The 22,358-nt window shown below is 45.6% G+C and overlaps 1 protein-coding gene across 3 annotated transcripts; it reads right to left on the bottom strand.

Annotated features, from left to right (window-relative positions):
- Positions 1-433: 433 nt before the first annotated feature.
- LOC138421165 (nicotinamide N-methyltransferase-like) lies at positions 434-22,102 on the bottom strand. Of its 3 annotated transcripts, none has more exons than XM_069555068.1 (5): positions 21,856-22,102; positions 21,366-21,435; positions 5,649-5,787; positions 3,037-3,244; positions 434-1,443 (listed from the first exon to the last, which is right to left on the bottom strand). In XM_069555068.1, exons 2-5 carry the CDS (start codon positions 21,390-21,392, stop codon positions 1,011-1,013), a joined length of 807 nt encoding a protein of 268 aa, XP_069411169.1. In that variant the 5' UTR covers positions 21,393-21,435; positions 21,856-22,102; the 3' UTR covers positions 434-1,010. The 3 variants fall into 3 exon arrangements, with proteins under 3 accessions (XP_069411169.1, XP_069411171.1, XP_069411170.1); XM_069555070.1 differs by lacking the exons at positions 21,366-21,435; positions 21,856-22,102 and adding exons at positions 5,491-5,557; positions 19,236-20,116; XM_069555069.1 differs by lacking the exons at positions 21,366-21,435; positions 21,856-22,102 and adding an exon at positions 19,236-19,439.
- Positions 22,103-22,358: the final 256 nt, after the last annotated feature.

The following is a 22,358-nucleotide window of genomic DNA, read 5'->3' as shown; positions in this document are numbered from 1 at the left end:
CGACTCCTTCACTTGGCTTACTCTTGGTCACCCTTTCACCGATTTGCTCCCTACTTCCCTCAAAAAGTCTTTTCCTTGTGTCCCATCCCTGCCCCAGACGGGGTTAGGTGGGGTTCACTGGACAGCGAAGGAAAACAACTTCTCTAGCTCTCTTCAGAACTCCTTATGCCATCTTATCACATCCTGTGACAAGGTCTCTACAAGGTCAGCCAAGCTTAAAAAACACACAAGCTTGGACTTCCCTGGTGGCTCAGACGGTAAAGCGTCTGTCTACAATGCGGGAGACCCGGGTTCGATCCCTGGGTTGGGAAGATCCCCTGGGGAAGGAAATGGCAATCCACTCCAGTACTATTGCCTGGAAAATCCCATGGACAGAGGAGCCGGGTAGGCTACAGTCCATGGGGTCACAGAGAGTCAGACACAACTGAGCGACTTCACTTGTTCACATGGTTATTTACCAAGGGTATTCATGTTATACCTTTTGGGTGTTACAGAAACCCTGGGGAGAGGTGTGATGATTTCCATTTCAGCGATGGGGAAACTAAGGTTCTGAGATATTAGGTGCCCACCTAAAGTCACAAGAGCAAGTTGAATCAGAGAGCCAAGGATCAAAATCCATGCATGTGCTTTCCATTTCAAGGGGCAGGGCTGCAGGATTAGCAGGCATGGGGAGGGAGGTGGAGACTGAGCTCAGAAGGCGTGCAGTCTGAATTGCCTAAAATCAGAGAGCGGGGAAGGGTCCTTCCCACTTCATTCCATGCAACCCTGAAGGAGCCCAGAAGGAAGGAGGTGCAGCTTTATTTCTCTGGTCCAATTCTTTTTCCCAGCTTGGGGCCATTAGTGGAATACATTATAAACATCTCTGGGAGAAGCATCCCGATTGACCTGGCGATCATTTGCCAGCAAGCATTAGATGTGAAGCTGGCGAAATGGAGAGAAACACAAACGAGGTGGCAGAGGGGTGGTCCCAAGCCCGCCCCCTGACCACCCGCTCCTCCAAGCCGCTGCCTCTAGTCCCCTCTCTGGGCCACCAGGAAGAACAGCCCTGTGTAGTCAGTGCGATTATCCACATGGGTCTCAGCGGCCCGAGCGACCTTCTCCAGCTTCTCAATGATGAAGCCGGCCTCCTGCAGGGCCTCCCGCAGGAATTTCTCATTCAGGGGCAGAGTGGGGAACCTCTTGTCCCCCACCATGAAGAAGGTGGACTCGAAGCTCCCGCTCAGCACCAGATGGCCCCCGGGCCGGAGCAGGGTCCTGAGGTGGCGCAGGGCATCCCGGCAGGCCTGCGGGGTGGGGCAGGCAGCCTCAAGACACAGGGAGGAGATGAGGCCGTCGGCGGGGGGCAGGACCGCGGGCTCCAGGGGTTGTTCTTTCAGGACATCACACTTGAGCACCCGGGTGACGGCTCTCCTTACGCGCTCCTCCTTCTCTGCCCACTTGTCTCTGGATGGAAGGGAAGAAAGAGAGAGGCCGGCTGGGTCACGCTCATCACATGGACCACTCACGTCACTCTCAGCCATCCTCTGCCTGGCGTATGGGCTCCCAGAGCACAGGCTGCCAGTTCTACAGATGAGGAAACTGAGTCCCATAGAGAGACCAGCTGGGGACAAAGTGAAGCCCAGCACCTGCCCACCCTGGGGTCATGGCTCAGGGGCCCCCTTCCGGCCCTGCGCCCCTGGTGGTTAGCCCGTTCTCTCTCTGCTAGCCCGTATCTCACATGACCCGGCAAGTGCCCCCAGAAACAGAATCTCTGCCTGGACTCAGAGAAGCAAGACTACAGTGTGAGTTTGGGGGACATTGTGGGGGGCCCCTGGCCACTCCATTCAACCTCCTCCTCGACTCACACATTCCCTTCTTACCTATGCCTGTTCCCAGGATGTGGGCCACATGCATTCTGCAGTATGAGTAAGTACTAGCACTTAAAGGCCTGCTCTTTCCAGCTCTGTATTTTTTAAAACACATTGTCTTAACATATACCCTCTGCTGTATATAAAACAGGTAAACAACAAAGACCTACTTAGAGTGCAGGGAACTATACTCAGTATCTTTAATAACCTAAATGACCCATAATAGAAAAGAATCTGAAAAGAATATATATATATACATATAAGTATATGTGTATGGAATCATAGTTTTGTTCAGTCACCAAGTCATGTCTGACTCTTTGTCTGACCTCACGAACTGCAGCATGCCAGGCCACCCTGTCTTTCACTGTCTCCCAGAGTTTGCTCAAACTCATGTCTGTTGAGTTAGTGATGCCATCCAATCATCTTATCCTCTGTTGCCCCCTCTCCTTCTGCCCTCAATCTTTCTCAGCATCAGGGTCTTTTCCAATGAGTCGGCTCTTTGCATCGGGTGGCCCAAATATTGGAGTTTCAGCTTCAGCTTCAGTCCTTGGTTATATACTTGAAACTAACACAACACTGTAAATTAACTATACCTCAATGTTTAAAAAGTAAGAAAGAAATCATAGTTTTAAGCAGAAGGAATAAGAAACTAATGCACAACTTCAACCATCTTAACTAGGGAGGGTGATATTTGCCGAGTGGAAGGGTTATGGTGGATCTTCCTGGTGCCTTGAAATTAAATGAAAATATACAAGGTAAGTAAATTCTGTTCCACTTGCCATGTAAGATTGTCTTAATTCTAACCCTTATCTCCTGTGATCCACAAAAAGATTCCACAAGTTTAGAGCTCCCTGGAGGTTGTAACTGGAACAACAGGGCACCAGCCAACCAGAAAGGAGGCAGCCGGGAGGGTTCTCCTGCTTGGACTCAGACCTTGGCTTCCTTGTGGACCTCGGTGATGTTTCTTCCTGGCTCCAGGTTTGTCTCTAGCCGGCTCTTCCTATTGCCCCTTTTGGTCTTTATAGGATTCATATCTCACTCTTCCTCCTTTCTTCTTGGGGTTCCACTGACTTCCTTCCTTCTTAGTCTCCATCTGCCTTGCCATTTATACACAAACTCCATGGAAAACTCTTGATTAGGAGCTAAGTGAAAACCATGCAGATCTGAAAACATGCAACAGCCCACTTACCTGTTCCCCTCAAGCTCACACACGTATTTCACCACTGGAGACCAGTCAAACGCCCCCGGCATCTTCTTCAGCCACTTCTCCAGCTCCTGGAGGTTCTTGTCTGTGTAGTCGGTGGCGACGATCTCTTGGAAAGACTCACAGGCAGAGGGGAACTGGTAGATGGTGGGCCCGGAGCCGATGTCAATCAGGAGTTTCCCTTCCAGCCCACCTGTTTTGGATTAGGAATATTTCTTCTGAATCATTAGTACCTGGGAGAAGGCAATGACACCCAACTCCAGTACTCTTGCCTGGAAAATCCCATGGACAGAGGAGCCTGGTAGGCTGCAGTCCATGGGGTCGCTAAGAGTCAGACACGACTGAGCGACTTCACTTTGACTTTTCACTTTCATGCATTGGAGAAGGAAATGGCAACCCACTTCAGTGTTCTTGCCTGGAGAATCCCAGAGACAGAGGAGCCTAGTGGGCTGCCGTCTCTGGGGTCGTACATAGTCGGACATGACTGAAGCAACTTAGCAGCAGCAGCAGGGCTCCAAGGCCCACACTTCCCAAAAGGTTCTGCTCTTTTTGCTCCACTGGGAGATGGCACAGGGAGTTGACCATCAGGGCATGTAACCTCCAGGACCGGGAACCTTGCTGCACTAACAGCTCCAGCACACTGAGCATGGAGAGTTTTTGCAGGAAGGGAGTGTTAGGAACAAGGGAGCTTGTTTAGGGGTAGAGTGTTAAAGAACCAGCGTTGACATTTCACCTACCAATTTACCACTGTAAAGTGTCCAGGACTTGCCTGGTGGTCCAGTCATTAAGAATCCATCTGCCAGTGCAGGGGACACAGTTTGATCCCTGATCCCGGAAGATTTTACATATTATGGGGCAACTAAGCCCTCAAGCCACAGCCATTGAGCCTGTGTGCCCTAGAGCCTGTGCTCCACAACAAAAGAAGCCCACACAGGACAATTAGAGAGCAGCCCCTGCTCTCTGCAGCTAGAGAAAGCCCACATGTAGCAATGAAATACATAAATTAACTGAATTTTTAAAAAGTGTCCAAAGGAGAAAGCTGATTCAATTCTTGAGTACACTGGTTTCCCTGTCCCAAGCACTCTTTGTTCATGTGCCCTGTGGCCCCACTGAGACCACATGTAATGTTCCAAAGATCAACCAGCAAACATTTATTGAGTATCAACTGTATCCCAGAAACGTGCTTGGCCGTTTGGGGACTAAAAGCAGAAAACAGGGCCTGTGAAGAATACTTGGCCTCCCCTTCCTGTTTTGTTTCTCTCCATCCACAAGAGACTGGTTGACACAAAATATCAAGAGTGTTTGGACCTTGGCAAGGAGCTTCCAGGGGCTTCCCAGGTGGCAGTAATGGTAAAAAGCAAAAACAAAAAACCCTCCTGCCAATACAGATAGACATAAGAGATGTCGATTTGATCCCTGGGTCCAAAAGATCCCCTGGAGAAGAGCATGGCAACCCACTCCAGTATTCTTGCCTGGAGAATCCCATGGACAGAGGAGGCTGGCAGGCTACAGTCCATGGGGTCACACAGAGTCAGACACAACTGAACAACTGAGCACACACACAGGGGGCTTCCAAGATAAACAACAAGGCCAAGAGGACAGAAAACCAGCTGGTCCTGACTGACTGCTGAGATGAGCCAGCTAATCTGCTTCTACACGTGTTTGTCTGTATGTTGTTATATCTGTAGGGTACAGTAGCAAATAAATTGAAGTAGGCATCAAAGGCTTAAGAAAATTTGATGCCAGAAAATTTTAATTGGAGAAATTCTGGCTACTGGGTTATGTTTTCTTCCCATATGAATGATGAAAAGATACCCAGCATTTGATTTTAGTGGTCCAGTCAGCCTAGCACTATACTTCCCTGGGGCAGTAGTGATGGAGGGAGGTGCAAATCTGAGAGCCAACCACCCATGATGTTTGCATGGGCCACAGTGGAGATCAGGCAGAAGGGCAAAGCCCACCCCAAACGAGACCAAAGCTTCCCTACACTTTCGGATGCCCTTCAGGTTTCCCTTGCAAGGGATAGGGAGAAGACAGGCCTACTCAGGATGATCAAAGACCACAGCTCTCAGGCTTTATGGGAAGAGGAAAATCTGACCTCAGGAACTTTGAGAGGATACCACCATGTACCATACAGCAAGTGTATCTAAACTCTTCCTAACTTCTTTGGTAATCCCCCTGCCAATGCAGGGGACACGGGTTCAGTCTATGACCGGGGAATATTCCACATGCCGTGGGGCATCTGAACCCTCGAACTGCAGCTGCTGAGCCCAAGTGCCCAGACGCCATGCTCTGCAACAAGAGTAGCCACCGCAGTGAGAAGCCTGTGCACCTCAACGAAGAGTAGCCCCAGCTCCTTGCAGTTAGAGGAAACCCACATGCTGCAAGAAAAAAAAAATTTTTTTTTTAATAAAATCTTCCTATAGGGCAGAGCCATACCCTCTGAAGATCCCAAGTTGCTATTAATGGTCTGGCCATCCTTTCCCATTCCCACTCGAAGACTGCCCTACAATGAAAGAAAACCAGCATCTGATTTAAAATTTGCGTGGCCACCCTTCCTCCCACAAACCTCCCCCAGGGCTGAAGGAGACCAGCACCTGATTTAAAGGTGGCGTTGTAGTGTTTTAGCAGGAAATGGAGGACTTCATCACCGATGGGATCCTGGTTCATCCTGTAATACTCCAGGTAGGATGTGGGCTCAAAATTCTCCTGGTAGACATCAGGCTCCTTGCGTTCCTGAAGAGCCATGAAGAGCAGTGAGTTTTGTCCAGGAAGGAGCAGCAGGCAAACTGATTCCCTGGGGCCTTCTTTGCGGGGCTCAGACTTTGTCCTCCCCCCAGCCCTCAGAACAAACACTGGAATGAAGGCCAGAGCAGCCAACAAAGGATGATTCCTGAACCTGCCTCCCTTTGGCCATTCACTGCTCGGTTCTCTTCCCCAGCCCCCAGGCTTTTCAGTGGCTTTGGCTTGTTTGGAAGTGTTAGTCTCTTTTGCTCCATTTATTGTATCCCCTTCTACAGTGATTTTTCAAACTATTTAAAAAGCACGCCTAATTTTTAAATGCAATCTCCAGCAAAGCCCCAGTATAAATGAGTGATCCTAGGATGAGATGTCTTGTGCTTAGTCACTCAGGCATGTCCGACTCTTTGTGACCCCATGGGCTCTAGCCCACCAGGCTCCTCTGTCCATGGGAATTCTCCAGGCAGGAATACTGGGGTGGGTTGCCATGCCCTCCTCAAGGGGATCTTCCCAACGCAGGAGTCAAATCCAGGTCTCCTGCATTGCAGGCAGATTCTTTACCTTCTGAGCCACTAAGGAAGCCCTGGATCAGATGTCTTAGTTAGCTTTTAATTTTTAGTGTTTTCTGAACTACGCTCCCCCCCAACACAACACCCTGGTTTCTGTCCTAGACAACTGAATAAATGTTGATAGTATTTAGTAAAACAGGGAAGACAAGAAGGTTTTAGTTGGGGAGTGAGGAGGGTAAGATGATGAGAGGAGATGGGTTTTGTTTTGAGCACACTCAACTTAAAACTGAAAAATCTAATCTAACCTGGATAAAGTTCTAGAGCTCACAGAGAGATCTCAGCGGGAGCTACAGATGTTATAAGACAAGTGTACAAAATTGTTCTATGACTGAACTAAATTTCTTCTCGAAGCCCCATGCAAATGGTAGACATTTTATCTCAATTATGTAGTCTTCCTTTGCCAGGGGTGAGGGTGGGGAACTTACTTGGTGCCAGGCACGGGAGCTGGCACTGTTTTTCATCCAGGCTGTTGGCATCGAATGAGATCTTGTTGCATAATCTGGTCCCAGCTCACTGATTAACAAGGGTTGCAACACCTTTTCCCAACCTCCATGCCTGGATATCTCTCTCTCTTTTTCTCATTTCCATTGCCCACTCAGGAGCAAGGGAAATCACTCTTCTGCTCCTCAGGATGTTCTGGGCTCTGAAGCCATCACATCTGTGTGTGCTCAGTAGCTGGGACTCACAGGCTTATTTACTCCGAGGCATGTAGCATCCTCCCGTGTCCCCTACATTGGCAGGCAGAGTCTTTACCACTGAGCCTCCAGGGAAGCCCCAGAAAATGTAGATCCTTCTGTGTGGTAGAGCCTCTTGTTTTCCGGTTTTATAACTGGTATCTATGTTATGGTGTTTTGAACAGAGTGTATTACTTTATATTATTTCTACTTTGGGGAAATTTTATAATTCTCTGGTACAACCAAGCTCATGTGCCACAGCTATCGAGCCTGCACACTCTAGGGCTGGGGGCGGGGGGTCGCAACCACTGAGCCCCCAAGCTCCCTAGAGCCCGTGGTCCACAGTAAGAGAAGCCACCACAGTGAGAAGTCCGTGCTCTGCAACTAGAGAGTGGCCCCAGTTCTCCACCATTAGAGTAAAGCCCCCACAGCCACAAAGATCCAGCACAGCCAAAAACAAATAAATAAAATTATTTAAAAATTTTTAAAGTATCTGATAAACACTTTTGGATCGATGAGAAAATCAAAACAAAAACTTTAAACTCTATAGAAGAAAAAACTGTTTAGGAAGGAATTCTGCAGATAAGTATCTATAAGACAGATAAAACAGGGGAAAGTTCATGATTCTAAATATCCATATTAATAAACAAGACAAATCATGAATGAAGCATTCAAATCAATCAGTGAAAAAGATTCAACACATTTAAAGAAAGCAAAAGGGTGAAACAGATAAAAATAAATGCTGACATTAGTAAAGGAATGAAGTTATAAGTACAGCCACCAGATTGAGCTGGGTGAAAGGAAGATGAAGAAATGTAGGCAGAGGGTGTAAACAGCACTTCCAGAGCGTGGCTGTGAAGGGGAAGAAAGATGTAGGGCAGCAGCTAAAAGCGGATAAGCCTTAGACAGGCAGAGAAACACTAAATATTTTGACAGCAGAAGAAAAGGCAAGAATGGGTGCCAATACAAGCCAGATTGACAGGAATGAGTAAGGAACTGAGTTCACGGCTGGAAATGGTGTTTTTCTTGAAACTAACAAGTACAGAGGTACAGATGTTTGAAATTCGAGGTGAGAATGAACAGCAAATGGAGGGCAAACACTGGGGACATACAGAATTATTAGGTATTTTCAAAGCCCTGGGTAACTGGATAAGAGTTTATTCTCGATAAAAGTTTATTCTTCCCAGAAGTATTTTTTTTCCCCCAGTGTTCTTAGAAGTCTGGTTCCAGGAAAAGTGAAGATACTGGGCTGATGTAGTATTGGAATTTTACAAAACAGGTGGAACAGAAGGCAAATGGATAAAAGGTAAAAGAGACAGCTATCTACTCACTTATTCAAAATAGGTGCACTCACTGAGCATAGATTTGGCAGCTAAACTGCCTAGATTCAGAATCTAGCTCCACCACTTAAAAGATATACTCTTGGACAACTTATTTAATCTTTTTCCTTTTTGCCTCTGGTTTTTTTTTTTTTGTTTTTTTTTTTTTAATCTAGAACTCATGAGGACAGTAACTTACTCCCACAGAGTTGTTGGGAAGATTAAATGAATAGATTCAAAGAACTTAGAACAGAAATTTCACTTCTGGCCAGTAACAAATATTGGAGCTGCCTTTCACCATAAACAGCCTGGACAAAATGACACAAGTGTTTTCAGGCACTGGACCATAGGCAGTGCACAGCTGCAATTCCTCAGAGAAGGAGAACACCGAAAGCGAGCCCAGCCCTCACGAGCTGACCGCCTGGGGACAAATGTCCTGACTGCAGCACGAAGGAGTGGGAACCAGGAAGACTCCAAGCATCCTGCTGAGCTGAAGAAGCCAGGAGCAGAGTTTGGAGCTGCTGGAGCAAACGGAACTTGTGGGGTTAGTGGCCAGTGCGGAGGGAGTCACATAAAGGGGGCTCCCGAATTCTACGTGGACACATATTCATTTTCTGGGGCTGCCTTAACAAAGAACCGCTAACTGGATGCCTTAAATAACAGAAATTCATTCTTTCATAATTCTGGGGGCTGGAAGCCTGAAATCAAGGCGTCATCAGTGTTAGTGCCTTCTGAGAGTCGCGAGAGAGAATCTCTCGTGCCTCCCACTGGTCACTCTTTGACATCCACTGGCTTCAAGATCTCTCTCTTGATTCCTTCCTTCATCCTTCATGTGGCTTTCTCACTGTGCACGTGTCTCTCTGTCTGAAATCCTTTTTGAAACAGATTGCATTGATTGATTCACTTCTGTCTGTGCTGAGTTTTCTCTGGCTGTGGTGAGGGGGGCTCCTCTCCGGTTGTGGGGTGCAGGCTTCTCTTGTGGCAGACATGGGCTCAGTCGCTCCAAGGCTTGTGGGATCTTCCCAGACCAGGGATCAAACCCATGTCCCCCACGTAGACAAGCAGACTCTTTACCACTGCTCCACCAAGGAAGCCCCCAATATACTTTTTTATAAGGGGCACTAGTTCTGTTGGATTAGGACTCACTCTGATGACCTCATTTTAGCTTAATTACCTTTATGAAGGATGAAATGATTGGATAGCATCACCAAGTCAAAGGACATGAACTTGTCTAGGAGACAGTGAGGGATAGGGAGGCCTGGCAAGCTACGGTCCAGGGGGCTAGAAAGACATGACTTAGCAGCTGAATAACAACAACAACCACCTTTATGAAAACCTCATCTCCAAAATTTATTTGGAAAGAAGTCACATTTTTAAGTATTAGGGGCTAAGACTTCAGTGTATCTTTTGGGAGGAGCACAATTTCACCCGTAACAGGGGTTCCCTGTCAGTTTCGGTCAAGAACTGGGCTGACCCTGCACAGGCTGAGACTGGAACAATCTGGCTGCTATGGAGTTGAAAGCTGAATGGAAACACTAGAGGTCATGATGTAGGAGATAGGCGGCCCCTGGGCCAGACAGCTGTTGTTTATCAAGTGGAGTAGAATTTAAGCTTTAGTCTCACCCAAACACTCCAAGGACAAAGCTAGTGGCGAAAGCTGAGCTCTGCTAAAACAAAGAGATAAGGTGCCTTCTCCAGAGGTCAATACAGACTTTCCTGTCTACACATGAGTAGGAAGGCTTCTTGGCGGTCAAAATGGGAGGGGCCCACCCCATAATAAGTGTGGCTATGCATTCACAGGCCTCTGTGGTGAGATCCATCTTAGAAAAAAGTTGCGCACATATCTTTCAGAGTGTCCAAGGAGCAGTCAGATGTGAAGGAAGAAACAACATAATTAGCCAAAGGGAAACAAAGACCTGGAAAGACTGTCCTATATAAGTGGTTTACATTCCCTCTTTATTATACTCCTCCTCATTGCAGAGGATGCCCACACCCTTTCTCTCCAGATGTATATCTCTGCCTAGCTTCTGACTTACTACCCCTCTCCTCATTGCAGAGATGCCCACACCCTTTCTCTCTGGGTGTGTGTCTCTGCCTAGCTTCTGACTTACTGCCCCTCTCCTCATTGCAGAGGATGCCCACACCCTTTCTCTCCGGATGTATGTCTCTGCCTAGCTTCTGACTTACTACATCTCTCTTCATTGCAGAGGATGCCCATGCCCTTTCTCTCCAGGTGTGTGTCTGCCTAGCTTCTGACTTACTACCCCTCTCCTCATTGCAGAAGATGCCCACACCCTTTCTCTCCAGATGTATATCTCTGCCTAGCTTCTGACTTACTACCCCTGTCCTCATTGCAGAGGATACTCACACCCTTTCTCTCCGGGTGTGTCTCTGCCCTGTTTCCATCTTAAATAAACTGTTTTTATCTGTGTGCTCTCCCATACATTGTGCTGTGCCCTCTACTAATAAATTTTATACCTGTTTTTACAGTTTTTGCCTTCTTGAAACATTCTTTCTTTCAAACAGGGGTAACAGCCAGGGTCACTTTTCTTCCAGCCTCTAGCCCCTTGCAGTCTAGTGGCTAGGATTCTTGGTTTTCACCCAGGTGACCCAGATCCAGTTCCTGGGCGGGGAGCTAAGATCTCTCTTCAGGACCACTCACTGCTCTCACTCAGATCAGTCACACAGTGCTGGGAGTTCATGTTCCAGTCACAGTGGAGAGGACTTCTTGTTACAGAATGTACTACTTCAGCATACAGTTGAGATGCCAGAAAGTTATGCTTTGGGAAGAGGGATTATACCCTGGAATAAAGGCTACTTTAGATGCACCCTAAGTAAGTAAGCAAGCTAAGTCGCTCAGTCGTGTCCAACTCTTTGCGACCCCGTGGACTGTAGCCTACCAGGTTCCTCCATCCATGGGATTCTCTAGGCAAGAATACTGGAGTGGGTTGCCATTTCCTTCTCCAGGGGGTCTTCCCGACCCAGGGATCAAACCCAGGTCTCCCGCTTTGGAGGCAGACGCTTTAACCTCTGAGCCACCAGGGAAGCCTCACCCTAACAAAGCCTAAAACCAAGCCTTGACAGGGTCAAGGAAAGCCTCTGATAAATTAATTACCTGTCAGAACAAAATACAACACTCTTTAAAGGAGAACAACATAATCCAGACTCCTTCTGATCGATTACCCACAAAATCTAGCCTACAATAAAAAATCACCAGATGGTGAATCACCAAAAAACAGAAAAATGTTATCCGTAAAAATCAATGCTATCAATGGAAACAGACTCTGAAATGGTCTAGCAATTGAAATTAGCAGACCAGGACATTTTAAAGCAGTTATAATTGTTCAGTTCAGTTCAGTCACTCACTCATGTCCGACTCTTTGCGACCTCACGAATTGCAGGACACCAGACCTCCCTGTCCATCACCAACTCCTGGAATTCACTCAAACTCACGTCCATTGAGTTGGTGATGCCATCCAGCCATCTCATCCTCGGTTGTCCCCTTCTCCTCCTGCCCCCAATCCCTCCCAGCATCAGAGTCTTTTCCAATAAGTCAACTCTTCACATCAGGTGACCAAAGTATTGGAGTTTCAGCTTTAGCGCTAGTCCTTCCAAAGAACACCCAGGATTGATCTCCTTTAGGATGGACTGGTTGGATCTCCTTGCAGTCCAAGGGACTCTCAAGAGTCTTCTCCAACACCACAGTTCAAAAGCATCAATTCTTTGGCGCTCAGCTTTCTTCACAGTCCAACTCTCACATCCATACATGACCACAGGAAAAACCATAGCCTTGACTAGACGGACCTTAGTTGGCAAAGTAATGTCTCTGCCTTTCAATATGCTATCAAGGTTGGTCATAACTTTCCTTCCAAGGAGTAAGCGTCTTTTAATTTCATGGCTGCAATCACCATCTGCAGTGATTTTGGAGCCCCCCAAAATAAAGTCTGACACTCTTTCCACTGTTTCCCCATCTATTTCCTATGAAGTGATGGGACCAGATGCCATGATCTTCGTTTGCTGAATGTTGAGCTTTAAGCCAACTTTTTTACTCTCCTCTTTCACTTTCATCAAGAGGTTTTTTAGTTCCTCTTCACTTTCTGCCATAAGGGTGGTATCATCTGCATATCTGAGGTTACTAATATTTCTCCTGGCAATCTTGATTCCAGCTTGTGATTTTTCCAGCCCAGCGTTTCTCATGATGTACTCTGCATAGAAGTTAAAGAAGCAGGGTGACAATATACAGCCTTGACGTACTCCTTTTCCTATTTGGAACCAGTTTGTTGTTCCATGTCCAGTTATAACTGTTGCTTTCTGACCTGAATACAAGTTTCTCAAGAGGCAGGTCAGGTGGTCTGGTATTCCCATCTCTTTCAGAATTTTCCACAGTTTCTTGTGATCCACACAGTCAAAGGCTTTGGCATAGTCAATAAAGCAGAAATAGATATTTTTCTGGAACTCTCTTGCTTTTTTGATGATCCAGAAGATGTCGGCAATTTGATCTCTGGTTCCTCTGCCTTTTCTAAAACCAGCTTGAACATCAGGAAGTTCATGGTTCACGTATTGCTGAAGCCTGGTTTGGAGAATATTGAGCATTACTTTACTAGCGTGTGAGATGAGTGCAATTGTGATAGGGAAATTAAAATGGAGGAAGTCTTGTTCAGGCTTTAGAAGCCTCTGATCTGCTTCTGATCTGCCTGGATACTGTCCAGATTCCATGACTGCCTGCAAGCACAGCAAGCCAGGCAGCACTTTAGACAAGAAAAGAAGTGTGTCTTGGAATTCCTGAGCCCCTAAGGGTCTGGTCAACCCCCGGGGTCTAACTAAACCCTGTAACTTATAAGATGAAACAAACAGCATTGTAAAATGGTTAATGTAAAACCAGAGTTGCACTTTTGCACATGAATTGATGATGATATCACTTTGTGGTTTGGGATTATAAGCCAGAGCCCCAAAACTGCAATTTGAAGTCTGAGTCATGGGATGGAAGTACTGCCCAGGACACTTTCCCAACTGGGACTCCAGATTGCTTTTAACAAAGGACTTCCCAGCCCACTGTCTAAGTCTGCATTTAGCTTGGCCCAATTTGGTGATGTATCCACTGTTACTTCTCTCTATTGTTTCTATTTCTTTTCTTTTAATGGCTGTATATTGAAATAGAGTCAGGTAATCTATAAAAAATTGAAATTATTTATGTATGTACTGAGTAGTTTTTTTTTTTGTTAATGAATCCTTCAAGGCTAAAACAAAAGTAAAACTTTCAGCAAAACACTAATAAATTTATTCAAGTAGATAAAGGAAAACACAGTCTTGATGAATAGCAAACAAGGAATCTCAAAAAGAAGACTTTTTAAAGAGAAATTCTAAACCAAAAATATAATATCTAAAGTGAAGAATTCACTGAATTGTTTTAACAGTAGATTGGAGATGGCAGGAATAAGGGTCCCTGAACTTGGAGAAGGAGCTGTAAAAATGACCCAACTCAAAGAAAAGAGAGAAAAAAAGGTTGAAACAAAATGAACAGAGCCTCAGTAATCTGTTGGAAAATATAAAGCTAACATTTACATAATTAGAATCCCTGAAGGAAAAGAGGAAGAGAATAGTATAGAAAAAGATATATGAATAAAAATGATAAAACTTCCCTAAATTTGATGTAATATATCAACCTACAGATTCAAAAGCTCAGCAAACTTCCAAGTCACAACAAGGCATATCATAGTTGCTTGCTTGCTTGCTTGCTTCTTTAGTTGCTAAGTCATGTCTGACTCTTTGCAACCCCATGAACTGCAGCATGCCAGGCTTCCCTGTCCTTCACCATCTCCCAGAGGTTGCTTAAACTCATGTCCATTGAGTCAGTGATGCCATTCAACCATTTCATCTTCTGTTGCCCTCTTCTCTTGCCCTCAATCTTTCCCAGCATCAGGGTCTTTCCCAAAGAGCCAAGTCTTTGCATGGGATGGCCAAAGTGTTGGAGCTTCAGCTTCAGCATTTGCCTTTCCAATGAATGTTCAGGGTTGATCTCCTTTAGGATTGAGTGGTTCGATCACCTTGCTCTCCAAGGGACTCTCAAGAGTCTTCTCCAACACCACAGTTCAAAAGCATCAACTCTTCTAGCCTGGCAGACTATAGTCCATGGAGTCGCAAAAGAGCCAGATACAACTTAGCAACTAAACCACTATCATGGTTAAATGAAACAGAAATATCATCGTTAGACTTGTGCCAGCTGTGAAATCATCCAAAGGAAAATGACATGTTATACACAGGAGAACACGGACACAATAAATGGCTGAGTTCTCATCAGAAACAGTGGAGGTCAGGAGATCAAGGATAATGTCTTTAAACCCCCAAACAAACAAATAAAATAACTGTCAACACAGAATTCCCTTTCCAGCAAAAATAGCCTTCAAAAATGAGGGTGAAATAAAGGTATTTTCATATAAATGAAAGCTGAGGGGATTTGTTACCAATAAACCTGTAGTATAAGAAATACTGAAGGAAGATTTTCAGGCTAATGGAAAATGATACTGATAGAATCTTAGATCTACAGAAGGAGGAGCTCTAGAAATGGCAAATTCTAGTCTTCCTTACCCCAATGTACCTTCTTTTTCGTCTAGACCCTTAATCACCTTTTCTCCCTCTTTAGGCTTAGGTACATCCATTAGGAAATTTTCATGTCCTGAGGCCCCTCAGATCCAAGAGATGACAGGAGGAATGGAAGGTTTGGGTCCAATCAAACCTGGAGAGCTGACATAATTTTTTTGCCTGCTCAGCAACTAATTTGGAAAGGTTCCATGGTTGAACAGTAGAGGGAAAAAAAAAAATCAACCAAGGTGAACCAGACACACCTCTCTCCAAGCAGGATTCAAGGTTATGACAAGGACTGTTATAGAAAAGAGGAGTTTTTCAGTGATATCTGGAAGCTCATAAATGGGCCCCTTGGAGGAAGACTTGGGCAAATAAAAATTGGCTGAAAATATTCCAGAGCAGTAGTTCACAGATGGGCAGGCATCCAAAAAAACCCACTGGGCTTCAAGAAGTAAATATTTGAACTTCTATTTACTTGCTAAATCTTAAAATAATTTTTTTTTACTTTAGTGTTTTTTGTACTTAATATGGTACTACAGTGGTACATGTATATAATGTGCATTAGTTTCTAAGTCGTGTCTGACTCTTTGCAACCCCATAGACTGTAGCTTGCCAGGCTCCTCTATCCATGGAATTCTCCAGGCAAGAATACTGGAGTGGGTGACCATTTCCTTCTCCAGGGGATCTTCCTGACCCAGGGACTGAACTAGGTCTCCTGCATTGCAGGCAGATTCTTTACCATCTGAGCCAAATGTTGAGGTATATGATTAAAATTTAATTTCATATCATTTTTTAACAAAAAATGTGGGAGATGATTGACCTCAGAGGAACTGCGACTTTGCTGGCAGAAACTGCCTTACGGATTTCATCTTAGGCCTCACATCATTGGTATATTCTACAAAGTTTCTGATCCAGGTCCATAATTACATCATGGTCATCCAGAAAGTGATTTTAAAATACATATTCCTATGGCCACAGGTGTTCATTCCAATGGCCTGGGATAAGTAATCAGATATTTGAGTATAATTTTACAGAAGCAGAAGAAACTCCGTGAGTTTGGGTGCACAGTTGGTGTGAGAACCACAGTAAGTGCAGTGTGTGGGAACTGACCCTTTCCCAACAAGCTTCAGAGGCTGCAAGATAAAGAGGGAATTTTGTGAAGAAGTGGGAAGATTGTACAGATGTTCTGTCCAGCTGGGAGAGGCTGAGCAAGGGACTAAAACAAGAGACACAATTAGCTGATCTGAGGGTTCCATTCAGCTGTCCCCCTCTAAGGGGAAGCAAGGCGATTGTTGTTCTCATAGCTCCTGAGTGCTTCCAAGTGGGCAGTGATGTCTCCACTCTATGGACCCAAGTCAGGGTCCATCAGATGACCCTACTCCACATGGTCTCTTCAGAACATTTCCTTCTTTTCACCCCTATTATCCAGCCCCATTTCCAGCCTTCATCATCTCATAGCTGAAAAGTTCATGATAATAACCACTTTCTTCAACAAGTCAGCAGTATGGGAGACAGGGAGAAAGAGATTTAGGAGAAACAGCAAATGTGTGGGCCTAGCTTGGTTCCTATTTCAAACAGGTCGACATTAAAAAGTTATTTTTAAGGTAATCAAGGAAATATGAATATGGACTGAGTGATAATACTAAGAAATCATTTCTAATTTTTTGAGGTGTATGAATGGCATTGAAATTCTATAAGAAAAATTGACTTTTAAAAAAATGAAGGATACAGTGGGATGGGGGAGGAGTGACATAATGCCTGGGATTTTCTATAGAAAACTTCACCAGAAGCAAGGAAAGGGGAAGAGAAATGAAGGAAGGGGAGAAAGAAGGATAGATAAAGCGAGTATCTTCTTGATAATGTTGAATCTGTGTGACGGGCTTTGTGAGGTTCGTCGTATTATTCTACTTGTGTGTATCTTGAAATTGTTCATTAAAAAAGTTTTCAGTAAAACACTAAACCAGTGTCTGGCACACATGATATATTAATATGGGTGTCTGTCATCATAACAGCTGTATGGCAATCCCAGTTCTTAACACCAGCAGGGGCAAACACAGCCAACAGGATCCTGGTTTTCACACAGCCCACGCTCAAGTGGAGTGGGGCCTGGACCATGATGAGTAAGCAAATAAAGAAGATAATATTGTGTGGTGGTAAATGCTGTGAAGAAACACACTTGAATGGGATGGTCAGGGAAGACTCCACCAAGAAGCAATGTCTGAGCTGAGACCTCAATTATACATGCAGGAGGCAGCCTGGCATAGGCTTAGACAGAGGGACCAGCATAAACAGAAGCCTGCTCTGTCTGGGAAGCAATGGGAGGCAGTGAGGCAGGGAACGCTGGTAAAGGACAGTGGGAAAGGCGGGACAGGGAAATAGACAGTGGCTAAGATCATGGCGTCTGTCCCATCACTTCACAGGAAATAGATGGGGAAACAGTGGAAACAGTGGCTGACTTTATTTTTTTAGGCTCCAAAATCACTGCAGATGGTGATTGCAGCCATGAAATTAAAAGACGCTTACTCCTTGGAAGGAAAGTTATGACCAACCTAGATAGCATATTGAAAGGCAGAGACATTACTTTGCCAACTAAGGTCCGTCTAGTCAAGGCTATGGTTTTTCCTGTGGTCATGTATGGATGTGAGAGTTGGACTGTGAAGAAAGCTGAGTGTCAAAGAATTGATGCTTTTGAACTGTGGTGTTGGAGAAGACTCTTGAGGGTCCCTTGGACTGCAAGGAGATCCAACCAGTCCATCCTAAAGGAGATCAGTCCTAGGTGTTCTTTGGAAGGACTAATGCCAAAGCTGAAACTCCAATACTTTGGCCACCTGATGCAAAGAGCTGACTCATTTGAAAAGACCCTGATGCTGGGAGGGATTGGGGGAAGGAGGAGAAGGGGATGACCGAGGATGAGACGGCTGGATGGCATCACTGACTCGATGGACCTGAGTCTGAGTGAACTCCGGGAGTTGGTGATGGACAGGGAGGCCTGGCGTGCTGCGATTCGTGGGGTCGCAAACAATCAGACACGACTGAGTGACTGAACTGAACAAGGAGAGAAGTATGGCTGGCTAGAAAGATGGAGTCCCATGGTAGGCAGAAATAACACAATTAGGAAAACTCTTGCCAGACAACTTGAAAGACAGACCAAATATGTATTGAGTCTCTAGCTCTAAAAGAAATTTTGGGGGAAGGACCAGAGTGTATGTTAGAGTTTGTGGGTTGTTCTCCAGTGTTTACAGCAAAATATTATTAACAACTTCCCAAGAAGAAATACAAGAAAATAGGGTGTATCCAGATAGTTGTGTGTTTGGGGATGTAGGTAAGCTGATTGTTTCTATGCCCTATGCAATTATAGGAAATAAGACTGAGAAAGGCTTCAAGCAATAAAGGTTCATTATTTAAAATTCTCTTACAAAGGGATTCAGCTTCACAGCAAACATCAAATTAAGAGTGTTATGATTCCACCCAAGCCAGCCCTCTCAGGTAGCCACCAGGAAGTTCACAAGCAGGCTTGGATTTGAAGAAGAAAAATAACTACTAATAACAATAATAATATCAATGATAAAAGCAGTTTTGACAACTGTGTGTCAGAAAGAAATTTGGGTGTGTCTGCCAGCATGAGGAATGGGTTAGAAGCAAATAGATCTAAAGGCTGTTTTTTTAAGAAATTGAATTGCCAAAAAAATCCATGAACCCAGCCTAATAAAGGCCTTGGAAGTTCAGACCTTAAAATCATATTCAGTCCCCCTGAACTTGTACTGCTGGTGCTGGTGGTGAAAGAGGTACTGTCCTAAGGGAGGCCCACCTCCCAGGACCACTTGAGATGGGTCAGGATAGATAACAGTCAAGAAATGATTCCTCAGAGGCTGGAGCCAGGGCTTTCTGAGAACATTGGACAAAGCGACTCCTCCCAAGCTAGAGATTCAGAACATTCCCCACTGCTGGGGCAGGGGTCCTTCACACGTACCTGTGTACAGGGCCTCCATCATCGCTGTGGTCTTGAGACTTGGATGAGCCCCTTGCTTCCCATTGCAGAAGGGGATTTTTATTATAAAGCAGGCTGTAGTGGATTGGATGGTTTCGTCCCAAGAATGTCCACTGTAACCTCAGCATATGACTTTACTTGGAAATGGGGTCTTAAATGTGGTTAGGATAAGGATGGTGATGAGCTCATATTGGATTTGGGGTGGTAGTTCAGCTGGTAAAGAATCTGCCCGCAATGTAGGAGACTCTGGTTTGATTCCTGGGTCAGGAAGATCTAAGGAATAGGCTACCCACTCCAGAATTCTTGGGATTACCTGGTGGCTCAGCTGGTAAAGAGTCCACCTGCAATGTGGGAGACCTGGGTTCCATCCTTGGGTTGGGAAGATCCCTTGGAGAAGGGAGTGGCAATCCACTCCAGTATTCTGGCCTGGAGAATTCCATGACTGTATAGTCGGTCAGGTGGCAAAGAGTCAGACACGGCTGAGTGACTTTCACTTTCCAAATCCAATGAGAGTGTCCTTAAAAGAGACAGAAACAAAACAGACACACAGGGCCAAGGTCACGTACAGAGTCAGGGATGCTGCCACAAGCCAGGGAATGTCAGGCACCTCAGGAGCTAGAAGACGAGACAAAAAATCCTCTCCTCGAGTCTTAAGAGGGAACGTGGCCATCTGACACCTTGGTCTTGGATTTCTGTCTTCCACAACTGTGGGAAAACTAGTTTCTCTTGGTTTAAGTCATCAAGTTGTAGTGATGTGTCAAGAGAGCGTCAGGAAACTTCAACAAGGGATACTGTCTTTAAAATCCTCTTCCCAACAGTAATACAAATGACTTCTACCCACGTGATTGTTAGCCATCAGTCATCTGGCCACACCTAACTGCTGGGGAACTATAACCTTAATTTAAACCAAGAAGGGGAGAAAACCGGTTCCTGCATAGCATGGGCAGTCGTCATTTATTTTAGCCATGTACCCGTGGATGTGGGTGGGATACACGTAACTTGCTTTTAGTTCACAGAGCTGATGGTGAAGACTGAACATCAACCAGAGACCCCGCATTTTGGAATGGGTGCAATGATAGGATAGAATTGGGGGTTATTTTTCTTTGGGAATGTCTTACATGCAGGCAGAAGAGTGTAAACAGAGGAGAAGGACAATTGCTAAAGGAATCTCTAGCTTTCCACCAAAGCTCACTCTCCTCCCTCTGAACGTGGCTGAAAGGCATTTTCCTGTTCCCCTTGCCCTTAGATGTAGCCATGTGACAGAATACAATCCAATGAAACGGAAGCAGGAAAGATACATATTGTTACCGGGCCAAGGCTTGTAAAAAGCAGGAAAACTCCCTTCAGACTCTGTCTTCCCTTCTTCAAGAAGATGAAGACGATGACAAGACCTCCAGGGATGGCCGAACCACAGGACTGTAGGGAAGAGCCATCCGCCAACCACAATCATCCACCTTCGGATAGCTAAAGGAGTGAGAAATGAACTCATCTTGGAGGCCCCTGGAGTAGGCAACAGCATGCTACTCCAGCATTCTCGCCTGGAAAATTCCATGGGCAGAGGAGCCCAGCAGTCTACAGTCCATGGGGCCACAAAGAGTCAGACATGCCTGAGTGAGCACACAAAGACATATTGGAGGAATCGTGTGTTTTGGATCTCTTTGTTATTGCAACTAGTGTTATCCTATTTAATATATACCCAGTGGAAGAAACAGGCATGGATACGTACTGACAGGCTTTCTGATAAGGACATGGTAAGTTTGAGATGCCTGTTTGATATGAAAGTGTTTGTGTCAATTAAGTAACTGAGTCGGGAACTCAATGGAAAATTGAGGACAAGGGAGAAAGATTTCGGAGTCATTAGCAAGTATAAACGTGACGGAAGGGGATGCCACAGGGGACAGTTGATAGTTAGGGCAAGAAGGTCAGGGGAGCAGCTAGAGATAGCCTACTGTTATAGCCAAAATTCCAGCAGAGGAGTCAGTGAGACTGAGAAGCAGCAGGCTGTGGGGTAGAGGCTAAAGCCAGGAGAGTAAGTGCTTCCAAAAGGAGCCCGGGATCTAGAAAGCTGCTGAGAGCTCAAGCAAGATGGAGACAGCAAAGTGGCCTTAGTCTCTTGGAAGCCACTGATGACCTTGACAAGACAATTTCAATGAAGTAAAACTGGGATAAAACCCAGGTCAGGAAAATGTTGTAAGAAAAACGACAGAAGGCAATGCGAATAGGCAAAATTCTCTCTAGAATTTTGTTGTTCAAAGAAGGATTCAGCTGGTAACTAAAGAGGGACTTCGGGTCAGGGGAAGTTTTGATAACAGATATTTGTAATACTGATGGGAATAATCTGGTTAAAAGGGGAAAATGGGTGCAGCAGAGAGAAAAGTACAAAAGCAAAGGGTTTGGAAGAAAAAGGGAGGATGAGACCCAGAGCCCAGGAGGAGGGGCTGACCTTCAATAGGATGGACATGTAATCCATTAGACGCCTCACTCTGGGTCTCACTTTATTGGGTTTCTTGGTCCTAGGGATTAAAGATGGCATGGTCTCATGAAGGCAGGCAGGCAGAGAGCTGGGCTAATGGTATGTTGTTCTTGGTGCTTATTTGCTGTTGTTGTCCTTGAGACTTCAGAGAAATCTAATTTAAATGTTACAGGCTGGTCTCAGCTGTGCTCTGGGGAGTGAAGGGAAAAGGTCAAGTGCAGCCACTTGGGACAACTGGTGTTAAAGAGGAATGCTAAATGGCAAGAGATTTCTGAGAATAAGGTGGATATCAATCAAATCTAACTTGTGTGGTCCAACCCCCAACCGGTTCCTGCTCCTCTCCTCTGGACTCCCTCCCTTCCCTGTTCCTTTCTCTGCCCATCAGACCAACCACCAAACGTGCGTTTCCCCCTTCTCACCACCTGGTGTCACTAGACGCTCGCTCTAAACTGAGGCTCACCCAATCCAGGCGGAGGGAGAAACAAGCGCTAACAGCTGATGTGGAGCCAGAGGTATCCTTTGCTCTGAGGATCTTCATAATTGGCAAGAGTCATAGAATCTCGGAAGTTTAGCGTTGGTAGTGAAGTGAAGTCACTCAGTCGTGCCCGACTCTTTGCGACCCCCATGGACAGTAGCCTGCACCAAGCTTCTCCATCCATCGGATTTTCAAGGCAAGAGTACTGGAGTGGGTTGCCATTTCCTTCTCCAGGAAATATTCCCAACCCAAGGGCTGAACCCAGGTCTCTCACATCGTAGACAGTCGCTTTACCGTCTGAGCCACGTTGGGAAGGGTCTTCTAAACCATTCCGTTGAATCCGTTTGAGACGGTCAGAGGTGCCAAGAGTCAAGAAGAGAGGCAAAATGACCCAACCTAAGATCACTTCCAATCAAATACCCTGTAGACCCCAATGTCCAAGGAGAGTCCACTACCTCCCAGAGAACTCAGGCGTTAAGCAGCCAGAG

Source organism: Ovis canadensis, chromosome 15 (genome assembly GCF_042477335.2).
Source record: "Ovis canadensis isolate MfBH-ARS-UI-01 breed Bighorn chromosome 15, ARS-UI_OviCan_v2, whole genome shotgun sequence".
Lineage (NCBI taxonomy): Eukaryota > Metazoa > Chordata > Mammalia > Artiodactyla > Bovidae > Ovis > Ovis canadensis.
This window is presented reverse-complemented; position numbering and strand designations above follow the sequence as displayed.